Source organism: Acomys minous, assembly GCF_964271855.1.
Source record: "Acomys minous genome assembly, chromosome: 2".
In the NCBI taxonomy this organism is placed as follows: Eukaryota; Metazoa; Chordata; class Mammalia; order Rodentia; family Muridae; genus Acomys; species Acomys minous.
This window is the reverse complement of record NC_140484.1, coordinates 47,208,126-47,231,695: the sequence shown is the minus strand read 5'-3', so window position 1 is coordinate 47,231,695 and position 23,570 is coordinate 47,208,126. Positions and strand designations below refer to the sequence as shown.

General features: G+C 40.1%; 1 protein-coding gene across 6 annotated transcripts in view; it reads right to left on the bottom strand.

The window, feature by feature from the left end:
• The window catches only part of LOC311588337 (uncharacterized protein), a 31,580-nt gene extending 9,322 nt beyond the window's left edge, over window positions 1-22,258 (bottom strand). For 3 of the 6 annotated variants that reach the window (XR_014776160.1, XR_014776162.1, XM_084765921.1), the window contains exons 1-5: window positions 21,863-22,258; window positions 12,705-12,813; window positions 1,891-2,034; window positions 1,104-1,157; window positions 886-1,005 (exon numbers count right to left, since the gene is read on the bottom strand). Coding sequence is in view for 1 of the 6 variants with exons in the window: in XM_084765921.1 (XP_084622047.1) it covers window positions 886-1,005; window positions 1,104-1,157; window positions 1,891-2,034; window positions 12,705-12,764 (378 nt within the window). In the remaining 5 variants the exon portion in view is untranslated. Of the gene's footprint in view, window positions 1-885; window positions 1,006-1,103; window positions 1,158-1,890; window positions 2,035-7,144; window positions 7,261-12,704; window positions 12,814-21,862 lie in introns of all 6 variants that reach the window. The other 3 variants (XR_014776158.1, XR_014776161.1, XR_014776159.1) reach the window with 3 other exon arrangements.
• Between the last annotated feature and the right edge of the window lie 1,312 nt (window positions 22,259-23,570).

Genomic DNA, 23,570 nt, shown 5'->3' with positions numbered 1-23,570 from the left:
TTCAACGCCTCCCCAGATTTAACTTATTGCAGCATCAATTCTGAGTCCAAAAATCTTTCTGAGTACCATCAAGTCAAGAACCCCTAAAAGCTTCTTGAAATTAGTTTATCCCATAAGTATATATGTTGTAAGAGCCAAAGGACCAGGACCTTGCTTTGCTGTGAGACAGTGTCTTCTAGAAATGATGGAGAAGCTGCAGCCATGAAGTGTCAGCAATATGGTTATCTAAAAAGACCTGAAAAATGATGACACCAACTAACATGCCTATGAAGATGGAGGACATTTCACAAATCCAACTCCCGAGAGGCAGCCGATGGCTGTTGAAGGAGGAAAAACCAGTTTTCTCTGGAGATGGACCCCTTGATAGATCATCTAGTCAGGTGGTCAGTCCTAAACACATGTATGAACTAGTGACACTAAATGTACTTAATAATTTATAAACAATAATAACTGTAGGAGAAGAGGTCATGAAGCCGAGAGGAAAGAGGAAGAGAAGAACTGGTGTAAGAGGTGGGGTAGATATGATGTAAATATAGTGTACTCATGTGTGAAATTCTCAAAAACCAATTGTTTTTGAGATAGGGGTCTTGATGTAACACTCAAGTTGCCTCTAGTCTCAACTCTTTCTGCTGCTATATGGCGAGTGTTTCATTGTGTAAATATTATATTATTTTATTATGATATCATAATAACTTTTAATACGTACTTTAGCAAGTTCTTTGCCTTTTACCAACAATTACGTGACTTCTAGACTTTCTTGGCAATTTCCAAACTATAATTCTTCTATCCATATGTATTTTAGAGCACTTTCATCGTGCCATTCATAGTAATTTTTTCATTTATATCTAATGCTAATATTGAGTTGTTATTAAAGTCAGTACTCACATTTGACCAAACGTAATTAATTCCTATTGATTCAAAAGCTGGAAATTCAACTCCAAATATAACTAAGCCAATCAGAGTCATGAAGATACTTAGGAAGTTCACTACAATGGCGGACACAAGCTGTAATAGATGATTAAAGAAGAAGGTCACGGACAGGATCAACAGGCTGAAAACACTGTTTACTGTGTGTGTACACACTGAGTAGCTCTCCCACGTACCTGACATGATGAAACGTTACCCTGGATCATGCTGGAGCATCCTGAGTTGATGAACTGTGGGAAAAATATTATATTGAAACACCTAGTGCTCAGAATGACCCACCCCCCTCAGCAGATTCTCCTCCTAATGGCGGTGTCATTCTGATGTTTAGAGGAAAAATAGTGGATCCTTGCCTTGTTTTGACGGTCAGTCAATGACCTGAAATGTTAGAAAATAAGGTAGCTGGTATGGCAGCTCGCATCCACAGGAACATCCTTTTCCCAGAAATCAACACATTTCTTCTAGATTGAGTGCATCTGTGAACTAAACTAGCTAGTGGGAAGTCATGGCTTTGGGTGTCCCTGAGTATAATTACTTTTAATTAGGCATGTTCCTGGTAGGCACTTTGGTAAATATACTTCTTGGACCCCAGGGCTCTTCTTTTATTTTCCCTTATGTAGCTTCTTCAAAAATTGGTCTATTTCCCTAGACATTAAACTCATGCTTTTGGGGTTTCATCCTGAGTGGGAAGGCTTTACAGCTATTATATACCAGCCATGCTCTTTATGAGTCTTTTGAGAAATACTCCTTCCATATTTTTTCTACCTGTACACCCAGCATGTCAAGGCATTTATCAAAACAGGCAACACACACACATGCACACATACATGCACACATGCACACAGCTCTTCCAGGCTCAAATGAGCATTGTCAATCACTGATTGAGCCTAGTATACTGTTGACCACAGCATAGTTAATCAATTAGAATCAAATAAATAGAAATGAACAATGCCACAGTTTACTCACAAATAATCCAGACAGAAACAGGTAACATATGGTAGTCACCATAAGGGTACGACCAACACTAAAGGTGTCATCTTCTAGAAGGAACAAAAAGATCCAGAGAGTCCCCAGTGCACTGTGTATTAGGCCAAGCATTATTTGTGCAGCCTGTGAGGAGAGAGAGCCAGTGTTATTATTTGAGGAAAATTTACTAAGGATGGTTTCAGCCTGGGTAGCCGGGAACTCCTAAACATATTCCATATGCTCTGTATATTAGTATTTTAGTCAAGGATCTCCAGAGAATAATAAGATGCAGCTCTAGTCTCTGTAGGATATTGATGTAGTCATGGACACACTGTATGCCATTTCACCATGTTGCCAAATCTTTTGTTTCAGGATGGTGAGTGTTCATTGTCTCTGAGCATTGAAAGAATTACATGTCAGGGAGGAACCAAGGTGGAGACAGATGCGACAGCCACTGCTGAGTGGTTTGGGTCTTCTTTGCTTGAGCATGATGGATTTTATTTAATAGCAGCCTTCAGGGATAATCATTTTGATTTTGTAAGTGGGTCTTGTTAAGTGAAAAGCAGAGGGCTATTGATCTGCCTTTCTCAGAAGGATGCCATGGCTAAAATGAGAACCGCTGGCCACAGGATCGGAAAGTCCTTTCTGAGCCCTGTTCTCTTTTCTATGGCTGGTTCCATAGGCAGATGTGAGTCATAACATTTCTGTTTTTACTGATGAAACCAACTAGGGACTTTTGACCTCCCCTTAGTTCTTTCCCTCTTCTCTTCTGGTCTGTGACTTGCACTTTGGTTTCTCCTTGTTCTGTCCATTTCCATATCTGGTGTTAAGCGCTGCCATTGGAGACTGAACCACCTTAGACCTTACTTAAAAGAAAAAGAGATAGTATACATGAGGTTCAAAATCTAGCCAAGTACCTACTGAACAATGACAAAGATGGAGAAAGAGGTAGATCGGTATTGGGCTGGTCAGTTTTTTTGTCAACTTGAAACGAGCTGGAGTCTTCTGGGAAGTGGTACCCTCAGCTGAGAAAATGCCCCCAACACATTGGTCTGTATGCCAGCCGTTGGCATTTTCTGCATTTATGATTGTTGCAGAGAGACCACCTCTGAGCAGGTGGTCCCAGGAGGTATAAGAAAGTGTGTTGCATGAGCTGTGAAGGACAAGGCAGCAAGCAGCGTTCTTCCATGGCCTCTGTTTCACTCCCTGCTTCTAGATTCTCTGCCTTGCCTTTTCCTGTTAATGAATTGTAATCTACAAGCCAAACAAAGCCTTTCCTCCCTAAATTGCTTTTTGTTATGGTGGCTTTCTTCCTCTGCAGCAATAGAAAAAAAGAAAACCGAGGCAGGTGTCTACCACCTGAGTCATCCTCATCCTATCCCCTTGATTGCTAACATCCTTCTCTACTGAGAACGAACTTTCTTGGTGACTGACATGAGGTGCAAATATATTCTTTTTTTTTTTTTGCTTAGAGATTTATTTCAAATAATGCTTCCCTAGTGTCTTAGTTACTTTTCTTTTGTTGCTGTGAAAAAAAAATACTCTGACAAAAGCAACTTAACAGAGAAAAGGCTTATTTTGTCTAACAGCTCAAAGGCATGGCAGGAAAGCCAAGGAGACAGGAACTCAAAGCAGCTGGTCACATTTCACCCCTAGTCATGAAGCAGAGAGAGAGAGAGACATGAACGCATGCTTTGCTCAGTCCCCTCTCTCCATTTATACAGGACAGAATCCTGCCAGGGAATGACTCAACTCACAGTGGCCATGTCTTCTCTTCTTAATTGACGTAATCAAGATAACCCTCCACAGGTGTGCCTAGAGGTTCCCCTCCCCTCAAGGTGATGATTAGTACGATCTCACCTAGACGTGTTACCAGTCTTACTTCCTCTGAGTTCCTGACCAATCTACTCAAACCGTTAGCTGTAGCTATGGATTAGTGTCTGATCACACATCTTGCCATCTAACCTATATAAAATAAGCAAGCAGGTGCAATGCTTGAAATTGTACATCTTGGGAAGGATTTCCTTCATGTTTCTTCTTTAGGGGCATCCCAGTCAGGGACTGTAGTACTGCAGTTACTTAATTTTTGGTGGTTTTTGGATATTGGACACAATCATTTGTAAACAAGAGATCAACTACATTTTTCTGTTTTAACTGATCATAGTGCCATCAGGCTTTGAGTGGGGGCTGGCTGAGAGGAAGTAGTAAGAGCAATAGGTATTTGGGCTGTTTCTTCATGTCTTGTTTGCTTAGATCTAAATATATATATATATATATTTGGTGATGGAGTTTTTGCTGTGAATGTCCAACTTGTGGCTTGGTGGATCAGCTAACATCTCATTCACAAAGAACAACTTAGGTTGTGTGGTAAGTTGGTGGCCCATGTTTAAACATTCAGTGTACATTTAGGTGTAGTAGAAGACCAAATGTTTCTCAAAAGGACAGGAGATATATTCAGAAAATGGCAAGATTTTGTTCCATAAAATGCTATAATAAATTTGTGGGAGTCTGCCAGAGGCATCAAAAAATACTTCAGTGAGCCACTAATATTTCAAATACTACTGGAACTACTGGATCCAAAGGGATGCTGGAGCTTGCACAGACAGGCAATGCTAGTAACCCCTAACCCAGGTCATAAAACTCATGTATAAAATTTCCCTCTAGGACCACTACTGGTACTGAAATCTGTTATTTAATGTTCTCCAGAGGAAGAGAACCAGTAGGTTACATATATATATATATATATATATATATATATATATATATATATATATATATATATATGGGATGGCAGATTGGAGACCCAGGAGAGCCAGTGTTCTAGTTCCAGTTTGAAGGTCAGCATGCTGGAAAATCAGGAGGGTGCAGATGGTTGAAGTTCACAGTTTGGCTGCTGGAAAATTCTGCTGGCTTTTGAGAGTTGAAGAAGTCAGCCTTCTCTTCTATTGGAACTTTCAGTGGGTTGGACAAGGCTCACACAATGGAGGGAAGTCTGCTTTACTCAAAGCCCACTGATTTAGGTATTACTCATACCCATTAGTGTACTCACAGAATAGCCAGGATGCTATCTGACCCAATATGTGGTCCCCCTGTGACTAGTCAAGGTGACGTGTCAGAGTAAACATACCAGAAAGACAAGAAGATAAGAAATCCTTTTTTTCCCCCCTTGGGGATAGCAACAACCTGCAGACAATATAAAGCCACTGCTGGCAACTTCTGTTTCTGTCTGATATAGAAATGAAGGCGTGAGGTGGATTTCTATGGCTTGCCTACTCCCATGATTTTCAGTTTTAGCTTCTCTTTGGGGCACAAGCCACTGGCTTGATCTAAGTTCAGTGAAGGACCAACAGGAGTTAGTAGGAGGAACTAATTCAAGATTCTAACCCCTTGTTCCTCTCCGAGGTTGTAGATCTCATTGGTAAGTCAGTCTACATCTTTCCAGAAACACTGCAGTATCCATTCTCAAGGTCATGGAAAGAGAAAAGGAATAAGCTGTCATGACCTACAATAATATGGGACTGGAATGGGGTAGGGAACCACCAGTTCTCTGGCCTTACTGTATTTATGCCCTGTATTTTTATAATATACCATCCAATTCAGAAGAGCTGAAAACGGCCACATGTTTGATATGTTTGTATTTTCTAGGTGCAAGTTCTGATTATTTCTTTTATTTTTGAGATTATAATATACTTACATCACTTCCCACTTCCCTTTCTTCCCTCCAAACCTTCCCATATAACCCCCTCTTTCTCTCTCATTCAAACTCATGGCTTCCTTTTTGTTTATTAATTGTTGCTACGTGCAAATACATACATGTATATATGTATATATTCATAAGTATAACCTGCTCAATCTGTATAGTGTTACTTGTATATATGTTTTCAAGGTTGATTAACTATTACTGAATGACCAGCTCTTCTCTGGAGAAGCTCACCTCTCCCATTCTCAGCATCCCTTCATTGCGTCTAGTTCTTGGTGAAGGGCTGAGACTGTGTGGGCTTCCACACATCAACATGACTATTGGCGTCCTTGCTCTGCTCCTGTTTACATAGCCATGTTGGTGAGACTGTATCAGTGTATCTTCTGACATTACTAGGAGACCCAGTCTCACAGAAAACTCCCGGGTTCCTCTGGCTCTTACAATCTTTTCACCACCCCCCCCTCTTCCGCAATATTCACTGAGCCTTAGGTGTGGGAGTTGCTTTGTAAGATCCATTGGGATCTTTTCTGAATATCCTTTGGGACAGGACTCCACAACTTTCATTTTGATTGATTATGGTTTTCTGTAACGGTTTCCACATGTTGCAAATAGAAGATTCCTTGATGAGGGCTGAAGACTAAACTGTGGGTATAAGGACAAATATTTGGAATGTAATTAGGGATTTAATAAAGTTGCAATATATATTCTTCTTCAAGATCCATGACTTTATTAGCCCCAGTAGTTGCCTAGATTTCTAGTACTAGGCACGATTCCCCACTTGTTGAGTGGGTTTTTAAAGTCCAGTTAGAGAGCTGTGGCTACCACCAAGGTATTTATGCCAGGACTGCATCCTTGGCTGCTGGACATTGCTGTGATTTATAGGTACAATATCTAGGTAGGACTGTTGGTTGCTTCCCTCCTTTCAAAACTTGGATAGCGTCTTCTGGTGCTGTGAAAGTAGCCCTCAGGGAGGAGGCATTCAGATCAGTTTCAGCTCAGGGGTCTCTGGCCTTGTGTTTGAAGTGCACTGGATCTCCTGAGGGTAACCAAGGGCGACAGCAGCAAATAAGAGTTTCTTGTGCCTGGTGTTGGGACTTTTGTTAGATGGTCTTTGGCTCTTGGAGAGTGCATTATCAGTTCAGGTGAAAAAAATTTCATTTAAACTATATTATATGTATGTCTATACACAAACTTATTTGCATTACAGCTTTTGTTTTTGGGCAAATAGTTATCTGTATGATTTCTTGTGATGCTTTCTGATATCATAACTGTTATTTTACTCTATCCCCCTTCTTTTCCCTAATTAGAGCCCCCTAACTTACATCGTTTCTCTAATTGGAGCACTTGGACCCTGTACTCAATATAGAGAACTCTGTTGCTCCTTCCGCTCCCATCCTTTCTTAGTTTTCTGGTTTCTGCAGCTACTCCAGGATATGCACTCACATCTGAAGATTTGAAGCTAGGAGCCTCCAATGAGAGAGACCGAGTAACATCTGGTTTTCTACATCTGTATCACCTCACTCAATATGATCTTTAGTAGTTCCATCCATTTACCTGAAAACGTCAAGATTTCATTTTTCTTTACAGCTAGATGGTATTCCACAGTGTATATGCATCACATTTTCACCCATTGGTTGGCTGAAGGACATTGATTGCTTTCAATTCCTTACCTATTGTGAATAGAGCAGTAATGAGCATGGCTGAGCGAGTATCGATGGAGAAGAATATCAAGTCCTATGGGCATATGCCAAGGAGTAGTATAGCCGGATCAGATGGTAGATATATTTTCAGGGTTTTTTTTTTTTTGAGAATTTCCCAGACTGATTTCTATAATGGCTGTGCCAGTTTGCAACCCTGTCAACAGTGAATGAGGGATAGAGGGTCCCCTCCAACACTGCCCTCCTGCCTCCAGCATTTTTTTTTTTTGCTTGGTTTGTTGATTTTTGCCATTCTGACTTGGGTAAGATGAAATCTCAGTGTTGTTTGGATTTGCATTTCCCTAACTGCTAGGGACAATGAACATTTTTAAAGATTGTTTTTTAGCTTCTCTGATTTTTTTTTTCCTTTTGAAAACACTCTGTTTGGGTCCCAGGCTTAGTTTTTGAATGGGTCATTTGATTTTTATGATTCTTTTGCTTTTGAGTTCTTTACATATTGTGGATATCAATCTTTTGTCAGTTTATAGCTGGCAAGGACTCTACCCTGTTCTGTGGGCTTCTTCTTTGCCTGGTTGAGTCTTTCTTTAGCTGAACAAGGGAGTTTTTTAGTTTTATGAAATCTCACTTGTCAGTTGTTGGCTTTATATCTCAGGCAAATGGAGTCCTATTCAGGAAGTCCTTTCCTACACCTGTACCATGTAGAATATGCCCTGTATTTTCTTCCAGAAGTTTCAGTATTTCAGGTTTCATGTTTAGGTCTTTGGTACACTTACAGTTAATTTTTGTGCAAGGTGATAAATATGAATCTAATTTTCATTTTTTTTTCTCGCTGTGGACATCTCTCTTTCCCAGAACCATTTATTGAAGATGACTTCTCTTTCCAGCTTATGTTTTTGTTGTCATTATCAAATATTAAGTGGCTGAAGTTACATATACTCATGTTTGGGCCATCAGTTTTGCTTCATTGTCCTACAGGTCTGCTTTTGCGTGAGTACCATATTGTTTTTGTTTTTTTGTTTTTCAATTTTTACTATGGCTCTGTAATATATCTTAAGATCTAGAATGGTTCTTTTGCTCATGATTCTTTCAGCTGCCCAGATTCTTTCGTGGCTCCAGATGGATTTGAGAATGGTTATTTCTATTTCTGTGAAGAATGAGATTTTTTTCCCCCTGAGACCGCATTTCTCTGTGTAGCCTTGGCTATCCTGGACTCACTTTGTAGACCAGGCTGACCTTGAACTCACAGAGATCCACCTGCCTCTGCCTCCTGAGTGCTGGGATTACAGGTGTGCTCCACCATGCCTGACTTGTGATTGTATTGAATCTGTGCATGGCTTTTGGTAAGATGGTCATTTTCACATTGTTAATTAGTGATCTGTCAGCATAGGATGTCATTCCATTTTCTAGTGTCTTTCTTTCTTAAGAGATTTAATGTTTTCTTTACAGAGGTTCTTCACTTTCCTGGTTAGTCTTTTTCCTGGATAGTTTATTTCCCTTGAAGCTATTATTAATGGGAATGTGTCCATGATATCTTTCTCTATATGCGTGATGTTGGTGTACAGAAAAGCTACTGATTTGTGCAAGTTGATTCTGTATCCTGCCAGATTGATGATTTGTTTATCATGCATGGAAGCTTTTTGGCAGAATTTTGGGTATCTCTAATGTATGATATTATATCATCTATAAATAGGGGTAGTTTTTACCTCTTTTTTCCCCTCTATTTGTATCTTTTTAATTTCCTTTTCTTATTGGTCTAGCTGTAAACTTAGGGTATAACATTGAAAATGAGTAGGGGTAGTGGACACACCTGTCTTTTCCCTGGCCACAATAGGGCTGCTTCAAGGTTTTCTTCAGTTAGGATGATGTTGGCTGTGGGTTTCTCATATGTAGATTTTATTATGTTCAGTGTGTTATCTCTAGATTTGCATTCTTTAGGGTTTGTAATGAAGGCATGTTAGATTTTTGTCGAAGTCTTTTTCTGTGTTTATAGAGATGATCGTATGGTTTTGTCTTTAATTCTACTTATGGTTTATTTATTGCCTTATATATGTTGAAACACCCCTGCATTTCAGGGATAAGGTCAATTTGGTCATGGTAGCTAGTCTTTTTGATGTATGTATGAATTTTGTTTGCAAGTATTTTATTGGGCATCTTTGAGTCTACGATTATTAGAGACATTGGCCTGTAGTTTTCTTTTCTTTTCTTTTCTTTTTTGTGTCTTTGGCTGATTTTGGTATTAAAGTGATATTGGCTTTGCAGAAAGAGTTCAGTAGTGCTCCTTCAGTTTCTTTTTTTCTTTTTCTTTGACTAATTTAAGAATTTCTTTGACTAATAGTTATAGATATATATTTTTGACTGTCTGGTAGCATCGGTAGAATCCAGCCCTTGACTTTTTTATTTTTATTTTTTAACTTGAAAGGCTTTTTACTACTATTTCAGTCTTTTCATTTGTTAAGGGTCTACTTAGTTTCTTCGCTTCTTGGTTTAATTTGGTAGTTTGGATAACTCTAGACATTCTTCCATTTCTTTTAGGTTTTCCTGCTTAATGGATGACAGGTTTTTAAAAGAATTCCTTATAACCAATCTGAATTTCTTTCTCATCTGTTGTAATGTTTCCTGTTCATTTCTGATTTGGTTATCTCTTTCTTTTGTTTAGCTGGGCCAAGGGTATGCCTATCTTCTCAAGAAAATAGGCATTAGATTCATTGATTTTTTTGTTATTGTTTTCTTTGATTCTGTTTCATTGCTTTATGCTTTGATTTTTATTGTTTCTTGCCATTGGCTTGCCATTTGGTTTGTCCTTGATTTTCCAAATTTTTGGGTTGCATCTTTTGGTCATTTATTTGTGGGCTTTCTGTGGTTGTTGTTGTTTTTTGTTTTTTGTTTTTCAAGACAGAGTTTCTTTGTGTAGCCTTGGCTGTCCTGGACTCGTTTTGTAGACCAAGCTGGCCTTGAACTCACAATGATCCAATTGCCTTTGACACCCTGAGGGCTGGGATTAAAGGCGTGCCACCACACCTGGTTTCTTATTTTTTAATATAAGAGGTATACATTTCCTTAGTAGGATTGATTTCAGTATGTCCTGGAAGCATTACTGTGTTGTCTTTTCATTTTCATTTAGTTGCACGAACTTAAAAAATTCTTTCTTGATTTCTTATTTGACCTATTATTCATTCAGCAATGAATTGTTTAATCTCCATGGTTTGTGTAATTACTAGAGATTTTGTTGTTGTCAATTTAAATTTTATTTCATTGTGGTCTGATACAAGGAGTGATTTCTATCTTTTTGAATTTGTAAATATTTATTTTGTGTTCCAGAATGTGACCTATTTCAGAAAATCTTGTGTGCTGCTGAGTAGAATGTATTTTCTTTAGTGTTTAGGTGGACTATTTTTATAGCGATGTAAAACAGCAACTAATTTTGATGTTATTCTGTTTATTTTTTGTACAGATACTTGTCTACTGGAGAAAGTAGATTATTGAAATCACTTACTATTGATGGATTCATGTTTATCTGTATCTTTAAGTCCCATCACTCATTTTTTAAAGAGTGAAATTTGGTGCACTAGAGTTTGGTGCATATATTTTTAGGATAGTAATGTCTTCTTCATTATTCATTCCCTTGATTAGAATTAAATGTCCCTTTTAATCTTTTATTAGTTTTAATTTTGTCAAATATGATAAGCAATGCCTGCTCACTTTCTGGTCCTATTTGACTGGAGTACTTTTATCCATTCTTTTATTTTAAGGTGGTGTCTAGCTTTAAAGCTAAGATATATTTTTAGAGGCAATGGATAGAAGGATTTGTTTCTTGATCTATTTGTCTGTATCTTTTGATTGGAGAGTTGAGTCCATTGATGTTTAAATTTTTTATAGAAACATTTGTATTAGTTGGTGTTGCTGTGTTCTCAGTGGTACCTAATTATGGCTTTATATTTTTCCACAATCTCTATGCTATGCACATTCCTATTATCAGTCCAAAATATTACTCCCCATTTTTTAAAGGTTTGACTTGTTAGATATAATTTTTAAAGAAAGTTTTTTTTTCTCTTTCAATAATGGCAGGTAGTCTTACTGGCATATTAATATAGACTGCATGTTATGATCTTTTAGGCCTGTTATTCTGGTGCATTTTTCTTTATATGTGAGTTGTTTTTCTCTTTAGCTTCCAACTTGCTTTCTTAGATACTTATACTTACTATTTTAATTATGATATGCTGTAGAGATTTTTTTTTCTGTTCTTAACTCTTTGGTGTACACTTCTTGTATCTGTATGGATGTGTCTTTAGTTTGGGGAACTTTTCTTCTATGATCTTGTTGAAGAGCTAGTCTATTCCATGACTCCTTTTTCTCATCTCTGCTTATAATCTGAAAGTTTTAAAAATGACATTACACATTTCTACAGGTCTGGTAGGTTTTGGAGAGAAGATATGGATTGGTCTTTCATATTGTTTGCTTTTTTTGTGATGAGATCTGGGCATGAGGACTTCTTTTGTTAGCTCTAAGTCTTATATGGGCAGAACAGGTTGGGACAGAGGAGATGATGTATGTATGGGTTGGGTCTAGAAGTTGAAAATGTCTTGGGTGGAATGGAGTTATGTGGATTCAGGAGAATGGGCTGGTGTAGAGGATGTGCCTTCTGGTCTGAGCCTCAAGTGTAAGTGTGGATCTAGATGTAGAAAGTTTGGATGTGGTGTGGGAGAGACTTGTGGACTGAGGGTTAGCTGGAGTAAGTTCTGGCGGAGCCGTAGAGATTGGTTATGGCATGGGTAGGGGTGGCCAGATGCAACCCAAGTGCTGGATGTGGGACTCAAGCTAGGTCTGGTGAGTTGGGGAGAGTACTTGTATGGGGAGTGTCACTGGGCTAGATTCTGGGGAAGGATGAGGGTGATCTGGCTGGGGAGAAAGGTAGGATATTGATGTAAGTTTTAGTGCTCTTGGCTTGGACCCAAATGTTGTTCAAGGTTCCATATATATGGATGGGTATTATGTATAACATTCTAAATTTGATGAAAACTGAGAGGGATTCTCCCAGGGATGAGTGTCGGGGACCACGTTGACAACACAAGACGTCAGAGGATATACAGCTTCTTTCGGCTTTGCATTTGAGATCACTACCTGCCTTATTGTTTTATCATCTACAAACATTGTTTGAAAGCATTTCAAACAAGGGTTGCCAGCAAAGGCAGGAAACAACCTCTTTAACACCTGTGACCTCAGAGTATGTTTCCTAAGACCCTGGGTAGGCTGGGATAATGCTGAAGTATTCAGGAATGGTGTGTGCATACATGTTCTGTAGGTGCAATTAGCTCTGCTCTAATTGTCTTCATTTCAAAATACATTTATCCACATTTTGACCCTTAAGAAGCTCATTGTGAATGCCACCAATGCTTCTCCATGTTTTTATTAGTAAAAAGTGACACTGTTTATTAATCAAGATAAGACTTAGTGCTTACCGCCAATGCTTTTGTCTCATCTCTTAAGGTAAAAGTTATTGGCACTGCAGTTCTTGGCATGTTGACTTAGATGTGGCATAAAACTTATAGAGAATGAATAGCTCCTTTCCTGTGAAGAGATACAGAGAAAAAGTAATGCTAATTAATTTTGAGGAAGGCATTTAAAACAAAAGTCCCTATTTGACTTCCACATAATTTAAAATAGTTTTATTTTTAAAAACATAAATCAGTTGACATAGTTATATAATATGTAGTTAATTATTTTCTAGAAAAAGCCAAGAGCTACTTCTCAGATTCTTCCTTCACTGCGATCTTTAATGAGATATAGCAGATACTTTTAAAACTAAAGAAAAACAACAACAACAAAAGCAGAAAAGTGTGTGTGTGTGTGTGTGTGTGTGTGTGTGTGTGTGTGTGAAATTCAAAGGTTATCAGACTTTCTAGATATGGGTCCTGAGAACTAAATTTAGGTTCTATCCAAGAGCATCTTTCATCTCCAGAGTAGATTAAAACAAGTTATTCTACTCTCATTGTCTTTATCTTTTCTAGGCGCTGCCTGTTCTCTCTCCTAAGTCCATTTGGGTCTTGGGTTCTTGACTGCTCCTTTTTCTCTCTCTTAAGAACATGCCCTGTCCATCATACAAGTAGATAGCCAATTCTAACTAAGCCAGTGGGTGTTCCATTTGCAGCCAACTGCGTTTAATTTGAAGGTAACCCAGTCTCATTCTTGACTTACCCCTTGAACAAGAAGCAGCAGAGCTACCACGCTGCCTTGTGAAAGAAGAACAGAAGGAGGGCAGTATGTTGTATTTGGCATCAGTGGTGAAGTTGCTAAGGATGAGGCTAGGGGCTTTTGACAGAGAGAAGCTGCAACTAACTTCATTATAATAACCAGATAGTCTCTCATCTCCATACCAGACAGATTTATACCATGTCACCTGTAGAATCTCCCTTCACTCCATGAGAGAAGTATATCTCTCTATCTCATTGATAATGTGTTGAACCATGCATGTGATATGCTTTGACTGAGAATGACGTGTTATTCCTGAGGCAAAGCTTCCTTCCTTCCTTCCTTCCTTCCTTCCTTCCTTCCTTCCTTCCTTCCTTCCTTTCTTTAAAAACAATACTGGGAGTTTATTTTACCTGTTTTTCTCATTTCCCTTTGCTGTGAAGATATTACTTCTTGGAATTTTCCTGTTCTTTTATGTGGATACCAGAAAGAGAAAACGAGGAGAAAGCCCTCAGTCTACCATCAGCATTGAGCAAAACTCTAGCAAGTGGGGCAAGAAGTTTTGGCTTTTCTGACCCTGAAATAGCAACACTGACTAACACTTTGGTACTAATGTTCTAGGCCATATGGAAGGATGACCTATGGAGAACCACATTGTCAAGAGACTGTGGAATTCCAGGAAATGAACACTTAGAAAAATAGGGGTTCCAGCCAGGTGCAGTGGCTCATGCCTGTAATCCCAGCACTCAGGGAGGCAGAAGCAGGAAGATCTCTGTGAGTTCGAGGCCAGCCTGGTCTACAAAGCAAGTCCAGGACAGCCAATGCTACATAGAGAAATCCTGTTTAAAAAAAAAAAAGAAAGAAAAGAAAAGACAAGAAAGAAAATAAAAATAAAAATAAATACGGCTCCTTTGAAAGTACAACACTAGCTGGTGAGGGAAGCAGGTAGATACCGTCTACAGATCTTCTCCTTCCTCTTTTCCAGATCCAATCCCCAAGTCTCATGCCTTACCCTGCAGCGGGACACTCATAGTGACCACCCTCCTTCTCGGCTCCCATCTCTAGAAGAACACATACATCTTTTCCTACAGCCTGTCTCACCACCCCATTCCTTTGTCTCAGGAGCCAGCTTTAACAGGCATTCCCTGGGGACCCGCTGGCCACACCAATCCAGGGAAGCAGGTAGCCAAGCTTCAGAGCTTCACTCTCCCTCCCCATCTCCAAATCCAGCCCCCTCCCCAGTCTCAGCTTCCGCTCTATAGCTGACTACCTGCTGTGAACCCTTGTTGTCTACCTCCACTCCCAGGGGACTAGCAGATCCTTGTGGTACACCTACTTTCCTCACTCCTGTTAACCCCTTCAGTACCCTCAGTGCAACTCTATTCTTACCAATACCTAGAAATACATTCTACCTGGGACCCCCAGTGGCCACACTGGCAGGATCCCAGACCTTCCTACCGGGTAACCCACAGCCATCACATTCTCTTAAGAACTGTAGAGGGCAATAGCAACCGAGGAACAAAACACCCAATGAACAAAGAGAAGACCAGATATCAATACTTAGAAATAGGATCATCCCAGATTCCTAGATGCCAGCATAAAAACACTATCAATATGCCTCTACATAGACATCTATAGAACTCAGCAGCCATACTACAATGGGCCCCAGGAAATGGAATATAGCTGAAACATGAGGCAAGGACTTCAAACTAGCCAATATGAATATATTAGGGGGTTCTTAAGGAGGGAATGAATAAACCCATTAAGGAATTTATGAAAATAAAAACAGTGGAATAAAATTAAGGAAATAGTTCAAGGCTTGCAAGTAGAAACAACATCAATAAAGAAAACTCAAACCAAGGGAAAACTGGAAATAAAAAGAAAAACTAGAAACTTGAATAAGAACCTTAGAGGAAAGCCTCACCAGCAGAACATAAGATATGAAAGAGAAAATCGTAGGCACTGAAGACAGGGTAGAAGCAATAGACTGAGCACATGTAAATTTTGGAGAAAGTTCTACAGGCTGCTGAGAAGAAGCTTTCATGTTTAGCGAAATATTCTGTAAATGTCTGTTAGGATGATTTGGTTTATAACCTCAGTTATCTCTACCATTTCTCTCTTTAGTTTTTGTCTAGGTGACCTGTTATTGAAAAGACTTGGTTATTAAAATCTCCTACTATCAGTGTGTGATATGGTTTAAGCTGTGGTAGTGATTCTTTTACAAACTTGTGTTGGTGCACAGATGTTAAGAACTGCAATGTCCTCTTGGTGGATTTTTCTTTTATAATTATGTATTGTTCATCTCTATTTCTTCTGATTAGCTTTGGTTTGAAATTTACTTTGTCAGATTTTAAAATGGCTACACCAGCTTTCTTCTTGGGTCCATTTACTTAGAATATATTTTTTCTATTATTTTGCTTTGAGGCGATGTCTATTCCTTGATGCTATGGTGTATTTCTTGGATGCAGTAGAAGGACAGATCCTGTCTTTATGTCCATTTTATTAGCCTGTGTCTTTTTATTACGGAATTGAGACCACTGGCGTTGAGAGATAAATAGGAACATTGTTGGTTCCTGTTATTTTGTTGCTGTTGTTGTTGCCCCATGTGGGCATGCACTTGCGCGAACACACACACACACACACACACACACACACACACACACACACACACACGTGCACTCATGTGTGTGTGTTTCTCCTCTTTTGATTTGCTGGCCTGCGATTATATTGACCATATACTTACATATAAGGCAAGTCCCAACAAATACAAGAAAATAGAAATAACACCCTGCATCCTTTCTGACGACAGTGGACTAAAGCTGGGCATCAACAACAGGAACAGGAACAACAAAAACCTTACAAACTCAGGCAAACTGAATGACTTTCTCTCTCTCTCTCTCTCTCTCTCTCTCTCTCTCTCTCTTTCACCCTCTCTCTCTCTCTTCGAGGCAGGGGGTTTCTATGTTGCCCTGGCTGTCATAACACTTGCTCTGTAGACCAGGCTGGCCTCAAACTCAGAGATCTGCCTGCCCCTTTCTCCTGAGTGCTGGCATTAAAGGCATCAGCTATCACTGCCCGATGTGTCTCTGTATTTTCAATTGTTAATTCTGTGCAGGAAGAAAGCTAAGTGCTGGTAGGATTTTGGTATTGTAATTTCTATGACCCATCACTAGGTTTTCCATTTGTAAATGCTTCTCCTTCCATTCCTTCCTCAAACATGAAGCTCAGGCAGACTGCAATGCCTTAAGGCAACCAAAGAGGTGGGCCAGGCATTGTCTTACTGCTGATGGGTTATAATAAAGGTCTGATGGCCAATATCTGAGGCAGGGAATATGGGGCTGGAACTTCCAGCCATGTGAAGATGCAGGAAAGATTCAAGGATAAGGGGAAGAATCAAAGAGGATGCAGAAGAGAAGAAAATGGTTGGGAACAGGAGCAGTGAGATAAAAAGTTAGCTATGTGACAAGACACAATACCAGGAGGCCAGGTTAAGCTAGAAGTTAGCTGAGGGTCTGCCTCAACAAAAGCCTAAATCTTTAAACTTTATAGAAGTTTCTTCATCTTTATTATTAACAGCTAGTGGGTCCTAGAAAGTCCTGCAATAGTCTCTACTGAATAAAAAATGGGTCAAGACAGAAATAAATAAATTTAAGATTTTTCTAGAATTTAATGAAAATGAATACACAACATTCCAAACTTAAGGGCACAATGAAAGTGGTGCCAAGAGGCAAGTCCATAGTGATAAGTGGCTACATAAAACACTGGAGCCATTTTATACTAGTGACTTAATAGCATATCTGAAAGCTTTGTAATAAAAATAAAAATAAAAAAGAAATCACACCTAAAAGAAGTAGACAGCAGGAAATAAACTAAGAACTGAAATAAACAAAATAGAAACAAGAACAACAACAAAACAATATAAAATTAATAAAAAGATTTTGTTCTTTGAGAAAATCAATTAGGTTGACAAAACTTTATTCAGATTAACTGAAAGCTGTAGAGAGAATAACCAAATTAACAAAATTAGAAATGAAAAGGGGAACATAATAATAGACACTGAGAAAATCCATAGACTCATAAGGACATACTTTAAAAGCCTTTACTTCACCAAACTGAAAAATTGCAAAGAAATGAACAATTTTACCAAAGTTAAATCAAGATAAGATAAACAATTTAATTAGACCTAAAACCCATAGTGAAATAAAAGCAGTCATTAGAAGTCTCCTAACCAAAACCAAACCAAACAAAAAACAGAAGCTGGATGGTTTTAGCATAAAATTCTACCAGATTTTTAAAGACGACTTAATGCCAACACTCCTCAGAGTATTCCACAAAATAGAAACTGAAAGAACACTGTTAAACTCATTTTACAAGATGACGGTTTCCTTGATACCCAAGCCACATAAAGACCCAACAAAGAAAAAGAATTACAAACTAATTTCTCTTATGAAAATATATGCAATTTCTCAATAAGGTGCTTTCAAGCCAACTTGAAGATCACATCAAAAAGCTCATCCATGATGACTGAGTAGACTTTATCCTTAAGATGCAGGATGGTTCAACAAACAAACATCGATAAATGTAATTGTCCATATAAATGAACTGAAAGTAAAACCCACACAATCATTTCATTAGATGCAGAAAAAGTTTTTTTCTAATGGCTGAGAAACACTTAAAGAAATGTCAATATCCTTACTCATTAGGGAAATGCAAATCAAAATGACTCTGAGATTCTATCTTGCACCTATCAGAATGGCTAAGATAAAACATACAAGGGACATCACATGCTAGCAAGGATGTGGAGAAAGAGGAACACTCCTCCATTGATGGTGGGAGTGTAAACTTGTACAACCACTTTGGAAATTAACTTGGTGGTTTGTCAGAAAATTGGGAATAGTTCTACCTCAAGACCCACCTATAGCACTCCTGGGAATATATGCCAAAGTTGATCCACCATACCACAAGGACCCTTGGTCAACTATGTTCATTGCAACTTTATTCATTATCACCAAAAACTGGAAACAACCTAGATGTCCCTCAACTAAAGAATGTATAAAGATTGGTACATTTACACAACTATTAAAAACAGTGATGTCATGAAATTTGCATGCAAATGGTGGAATTAGAAAAGATCATCCTGAGTGAGGTAACCCAAACCCAGAAAGACACACTTGGTATGTACTTACTTATAAGTGGATATTAGCCATAAAGTACAGGATAATCAGGCTACAATCTACAGACCCAAAGAAACTAAGTAACAAGGAGGGGCCAAGGGAAGGGGTACTCTTTTTTAAATTTAATTAATTTATTCAGATTACAACTAAATTGTTATCCCATCACTTGTATCCTCCCATTCCTCCCTCCTGCTTTCACCCTATTCCCCTCCCCTAGGTCTATGACAGAGGGGAACCTCTTCCCCCACTATATGGTCATAGGCTATCAAGTCTCATCTTGGTAGTCTGCTTATTCTTTCTTTGAGTGCCACCAGGCCTCCCCACCAAGGGGAGGTGGTCAAATATGGAGCACCAGAGTTCATGTCAGAGTCAGTGGGAAGGGGAACTCTTGAATCTTACTGAGAAGGGGAAATAGAATAGACATCAGGGCTTGATGGAGGGAGGGATCTGGGTGAGGGTCAGGGAAGGATGGAGGGAGAAAGTATAGGGAGAGAGAGCTGGTATCTCTGAGATGAGCTAGAAACATAGGACAATTGAAAAGCCCAGGAGTTTATGAGTCTTAGCTAAGACTCCTAGAAATGGGGGATATAGAGCCTGAAACAGCCATCACCTGTAACCAGGCAAGACTCCCAATGGAGGGGCTGGGACACAAAACCTTAGACCCACAATTTCTCCTGTGAACAAAATATGCAGGGGTAAAGATGGAGCAGAAATTGAGGGGATGGCTAGCCAATGAGTGGCCCAGCTTGAGACCCCTGCCCTGAGAGAGAGAAAGAGCCCACCCCTGACACTATTAGTGATATCCTGTTATACTTCCAGACAGGTAACTAGCAAAACTGTCGTCTGAGAGGCTTCATCCAACAACTGATAGAAACAGATACTAAGACCCACAGCCAAACATTTGGCAGAGTTTAAGGAATTACACGGGAAGAGGGTAGAGAGGGCTGAAGGAGCAAGAGAGGTCAAGGACCCTACAAGAAAACATCCAGAACAAATGAACCTGTTCACATAGGGGCACACAGAGACTGAACCACCAACCAGAGAGCATGTATGGGACAAACCTAGGCTCTCAGCACATGTGTAACAGTTGTACAGCTCAGTCTTCATGTGGGACCCCTAACAGCAGCAGGAGCTGTAGCTGACTGTGTTGCCAGCCTTTGGATTCCTTTCCCCTAACTAGGATTCCTTGCCCAGTCAGAGTAAGAGAAGATGTGCCTAGTCCTACTACAACTTGATACGTCAAGACAGGTTGATATCTATGGGAGCCCTCCCTTTTTCTGATCCTCTTCTGAAGAGAAAGGGAGGACAGGAAGATGATGGGTAAATAAGGTAAGAGGGAGGGCATAGGAAGTGAGGAGGGAGGGGAAGCTGCCGTCCAGATGTAAAATAATTAAAAGATGGAATCTTGAAATTCACAAATAAATGGGTGGAATTAGATCCCCCGTCATCCTGAGTGAGGTAACCCAGACCCAGATATGTTATGTATCAGCTTATATGGGGGATGTTACCTGTTAAGTCTTTGATAAACATGCTACAGTATGTAGAACCACAGAGGATCCGTGTATAGTAAGGGACTAGTGAGGAGATATGGATCACCCTATGAAAGGGAGGCAGAATAGTTTTGATGAATGGGGGTAGCCTGAAATGAAAGAATCAAACAGGGAGGCAGAAAGGGTTGTTGGGGATGGAATATAGGGTGGGACAGCTAAAACTAAGGATTGTTTGAGGGGTGGTATATCAGCCTAATACAGTAGAAGTTTCCTAACACATATACATATATACGAAGGCAATTTAAATGAAATAGCTGAATAACGGGGGAGACAGAGCCCAACTGGGCATCTCTCATCACCAAATGAAGCTTTTAGTACTGGGAATGGGCTACACCTAATTGAGTTGTTGGCTGAAAGGATCCCATGGGAACTACCAAGGCTGTTGCTTGCTTTCCACAAACTGACAGTAAGATCCTATTGCTGAAGACAACACTACACAACCCATTGAACATGGGGAAGTCAAGCTGGTGCCTCCCTAGAGTCTTCAGCCCTGTGTTAGCATCTTTGGTACAGGAATGTAGTCTGCATACCACCAAAGAAGAAAGGCAAACACTAACCCAGCCACAAACCCTTCAATCCTCAATGGCGACCTGCCTGCAAGATATGCTGGTGCAGTAGTGGCACAAGGTTGGTGGGAGTAACCAACCAATATCTAATTTGATTCAAGGCCTACTCTATGCTGATGAGATAGAACCCACACAGGATTCTGCTTGGGTGATCAAGAACTTGAGGTTAGATAGGTCAGGGACCTATTGGAAAACCAAATACTCAGATATTACTTATTGTTCTATTAAAAAAAAAACCAAAAAGCAAAACACAAACAAAACAAAGCAAAGCAAAAATGATTACTACTGACATTTCACTATACTCATAGATCAGTGACTTATTTAGTTGTCATCAGAGATGCTTCCTCCCACAGCAGATGGAAACAAATCCATAGACTCACAGCCAGACAATAAGCAGAGTGAGAGACCCTGGAACACTCATCTCTAAATGACATGTCTTCATCAGATCCTTCCCTTCAGAGCTCAGGGAACACTTTGGAAGAGGAGGAGGCTGAAAGTGTGTATGTAAGAGCCAAAGGGGAGGGAGGTATCAGGGCCTTTAGATATAATAGGGTGTCATAAATATGAACTCACAGACACTATGGCAGCATACACAGGGCTTCTACAGATCTGTAGCAGATGGGTTCCTAGAGCTGAAGAGGACACATGCTTCCATTCCTAACTCTGAAGCAATCTCCAATTGATAACCACTTACAAATGAAAAATTAGTTTGTCCAAGTGGGTTTCATCAAACTTGGATGGTATGTGTGGAATGGTAATGTTTAAAATCTAAGCTATATGAATATATGTCTCTATAAAAGAGAGAGAGAGAGAGAGAGAGAGAGAGAGAGAGAGAGAGAGAGAGAGAGAGGGAGAGGGAGAGGGAGAGGGAGAGGGAGAGGGAGAGGGAGAGGGAGAGGGAGAGGGAGAGGGAGAGAGAGACGGGCGGACGGACAGACAGAGAGAATTACTTTAGGGATCCTGGTGATGCAGACTCCCAGGTTCAAAATCACACTCTTAAGGGTGGTTGAAAGTGTTAAGTATAAGAATAAACAGTTTCAGACCAGAAGTCAAACCTGATGGATCGTGTAACTTGCAGGTCTTAGTTTGTGATGGTGTGCACCCAGTATGGGCAACTTTCCCACTGTTGTTTACTTACTTAGATTCTCCCAGATAAAGCCGGACTGGCCGCCTAGATGTCTGAATCTCGCCCAAATGCATAGATGAGCTTGGATGTCTCAACCCAACTGCTGTTACCAGAAAAACATTCCTAGCGATGGGAGAACTCAGGATGAGAGACTCAAGGGGGCCAGGCTCTGGCGACCCTTGCCCTCTCTGTGTGACTCTGTCTGAGTCTTAACGGCAGCTGGGCCAAGGCTCCCACACTCACATCATGCCCTGAGCCCAGGGCCAGGGTGGCGTGGTCTTATGGGCAGCGCCCTCTGTGAGGGGCTTCGCAGCCTAGCAGCCAGCGGAGCCCGGTGGGCGCTGCTTCCTGGGTGGTACCCCTTCATCCCCGACTCGCGAGGATCTAAAGCTGCGGTTGTGGTCAAGACTGTGGTTACCAAGGCACTGCACGAGAGGCCCACGTGGGTACCAGGGACAGGGGCATGACGGAGTCCTGTGGATCCCACAATTCGTCTGAGGATAAAGGGAACAGATGCACAGCTTTCCTGGCAGAGTGAGCATCTTATTCTGTCCTTGTTGACCGTGCACATCAGGGATGGGGGGCGGGGCGAGTGAGGGAGCAGTTGTGTTAGCCTCCACCACTGAGTGGTGCCAGTGCCGCTCTGAGAAGTCCCTCTTTGAAGGGCACTCTGTCACTGCATGGGAGAAATTTGGTTTTCCCTTTTCAGCAGGTATCAGTTGCAAATAGTTTTTTGGTTAGGGATGGAATTTTGCGCTCACTTCCCCTCTTGTGTGCTGGGAGTTTGTGTGGCTTGAATTTTGTGCATGCTTTAGTTGATTAACACAAAATGGACTCCGTGTTTCTCTCTCTCTCTCTCTCTCTCTCTCTCTCTCTCTCTCTCTCTCTCTCTGTGATGACTTGGCGTTTTTTGTCTTTGTCTTTGAATGTTTTTCTTTTCAGAGGAAGAAAGAACATTAAGTTGGGTGGGTATGGAGTTGGGGAAGATCTGGGATGACTTGGGGGAGGGCATAGGATGTGATAAAAATCTAGTGTATGAAAAAGTGCTGCAAGCAATTAACTGCTAAGAGTGGAAGATTAATTTTCCCAAGGATGAGCCCCCTTCCCGGTTATCCAGTACCATGTGGTCACCCTAGAAACATACATGTAGGCAGCACTAAGGGGACTCAGAAGGCTTATTTCTGTTTATTAATTTATATGGGAGGGTTCTGGGGGAGAGAGTGGTAAGGACATGGGAGAGGTGGAGAAATTATGTAGTTATATTTTATTTATATAAAGACAATTTCAGAAAGCCCCCAGAAGAATCTTCTAGATGTGGTAAACATAACCTTTTCAGTGTTTTCCACTTAATTTTTGGTTGAACAGTTTCTTCTTTGACAGAATGGGTATGTCACATATTTGTGGTACAGAAGTTTGAAGATCAAAATTATTTGACAAACCCACTCCCACACTACCTATGTCCCTCATGGGGAGCTTTATATTAGTGCTTTGACATATACGGTAGGAACAAATAGTTATTTCCAACAGATGATGAGTCATCGATAGTAGCTGGGAATAATGTCTTTGGTGTTTTGGCAATTGATAAATTTGACAGATTTTTAGATAGTATTTTAAATTTATTATTTGAAAATTTCATACATGTATGTGGCATGTCTTGATTGTATTCATTCTCTCTCTCCTCTCCAACTCATTTGAGGGTCCCAACATATCTTCCTTCAAA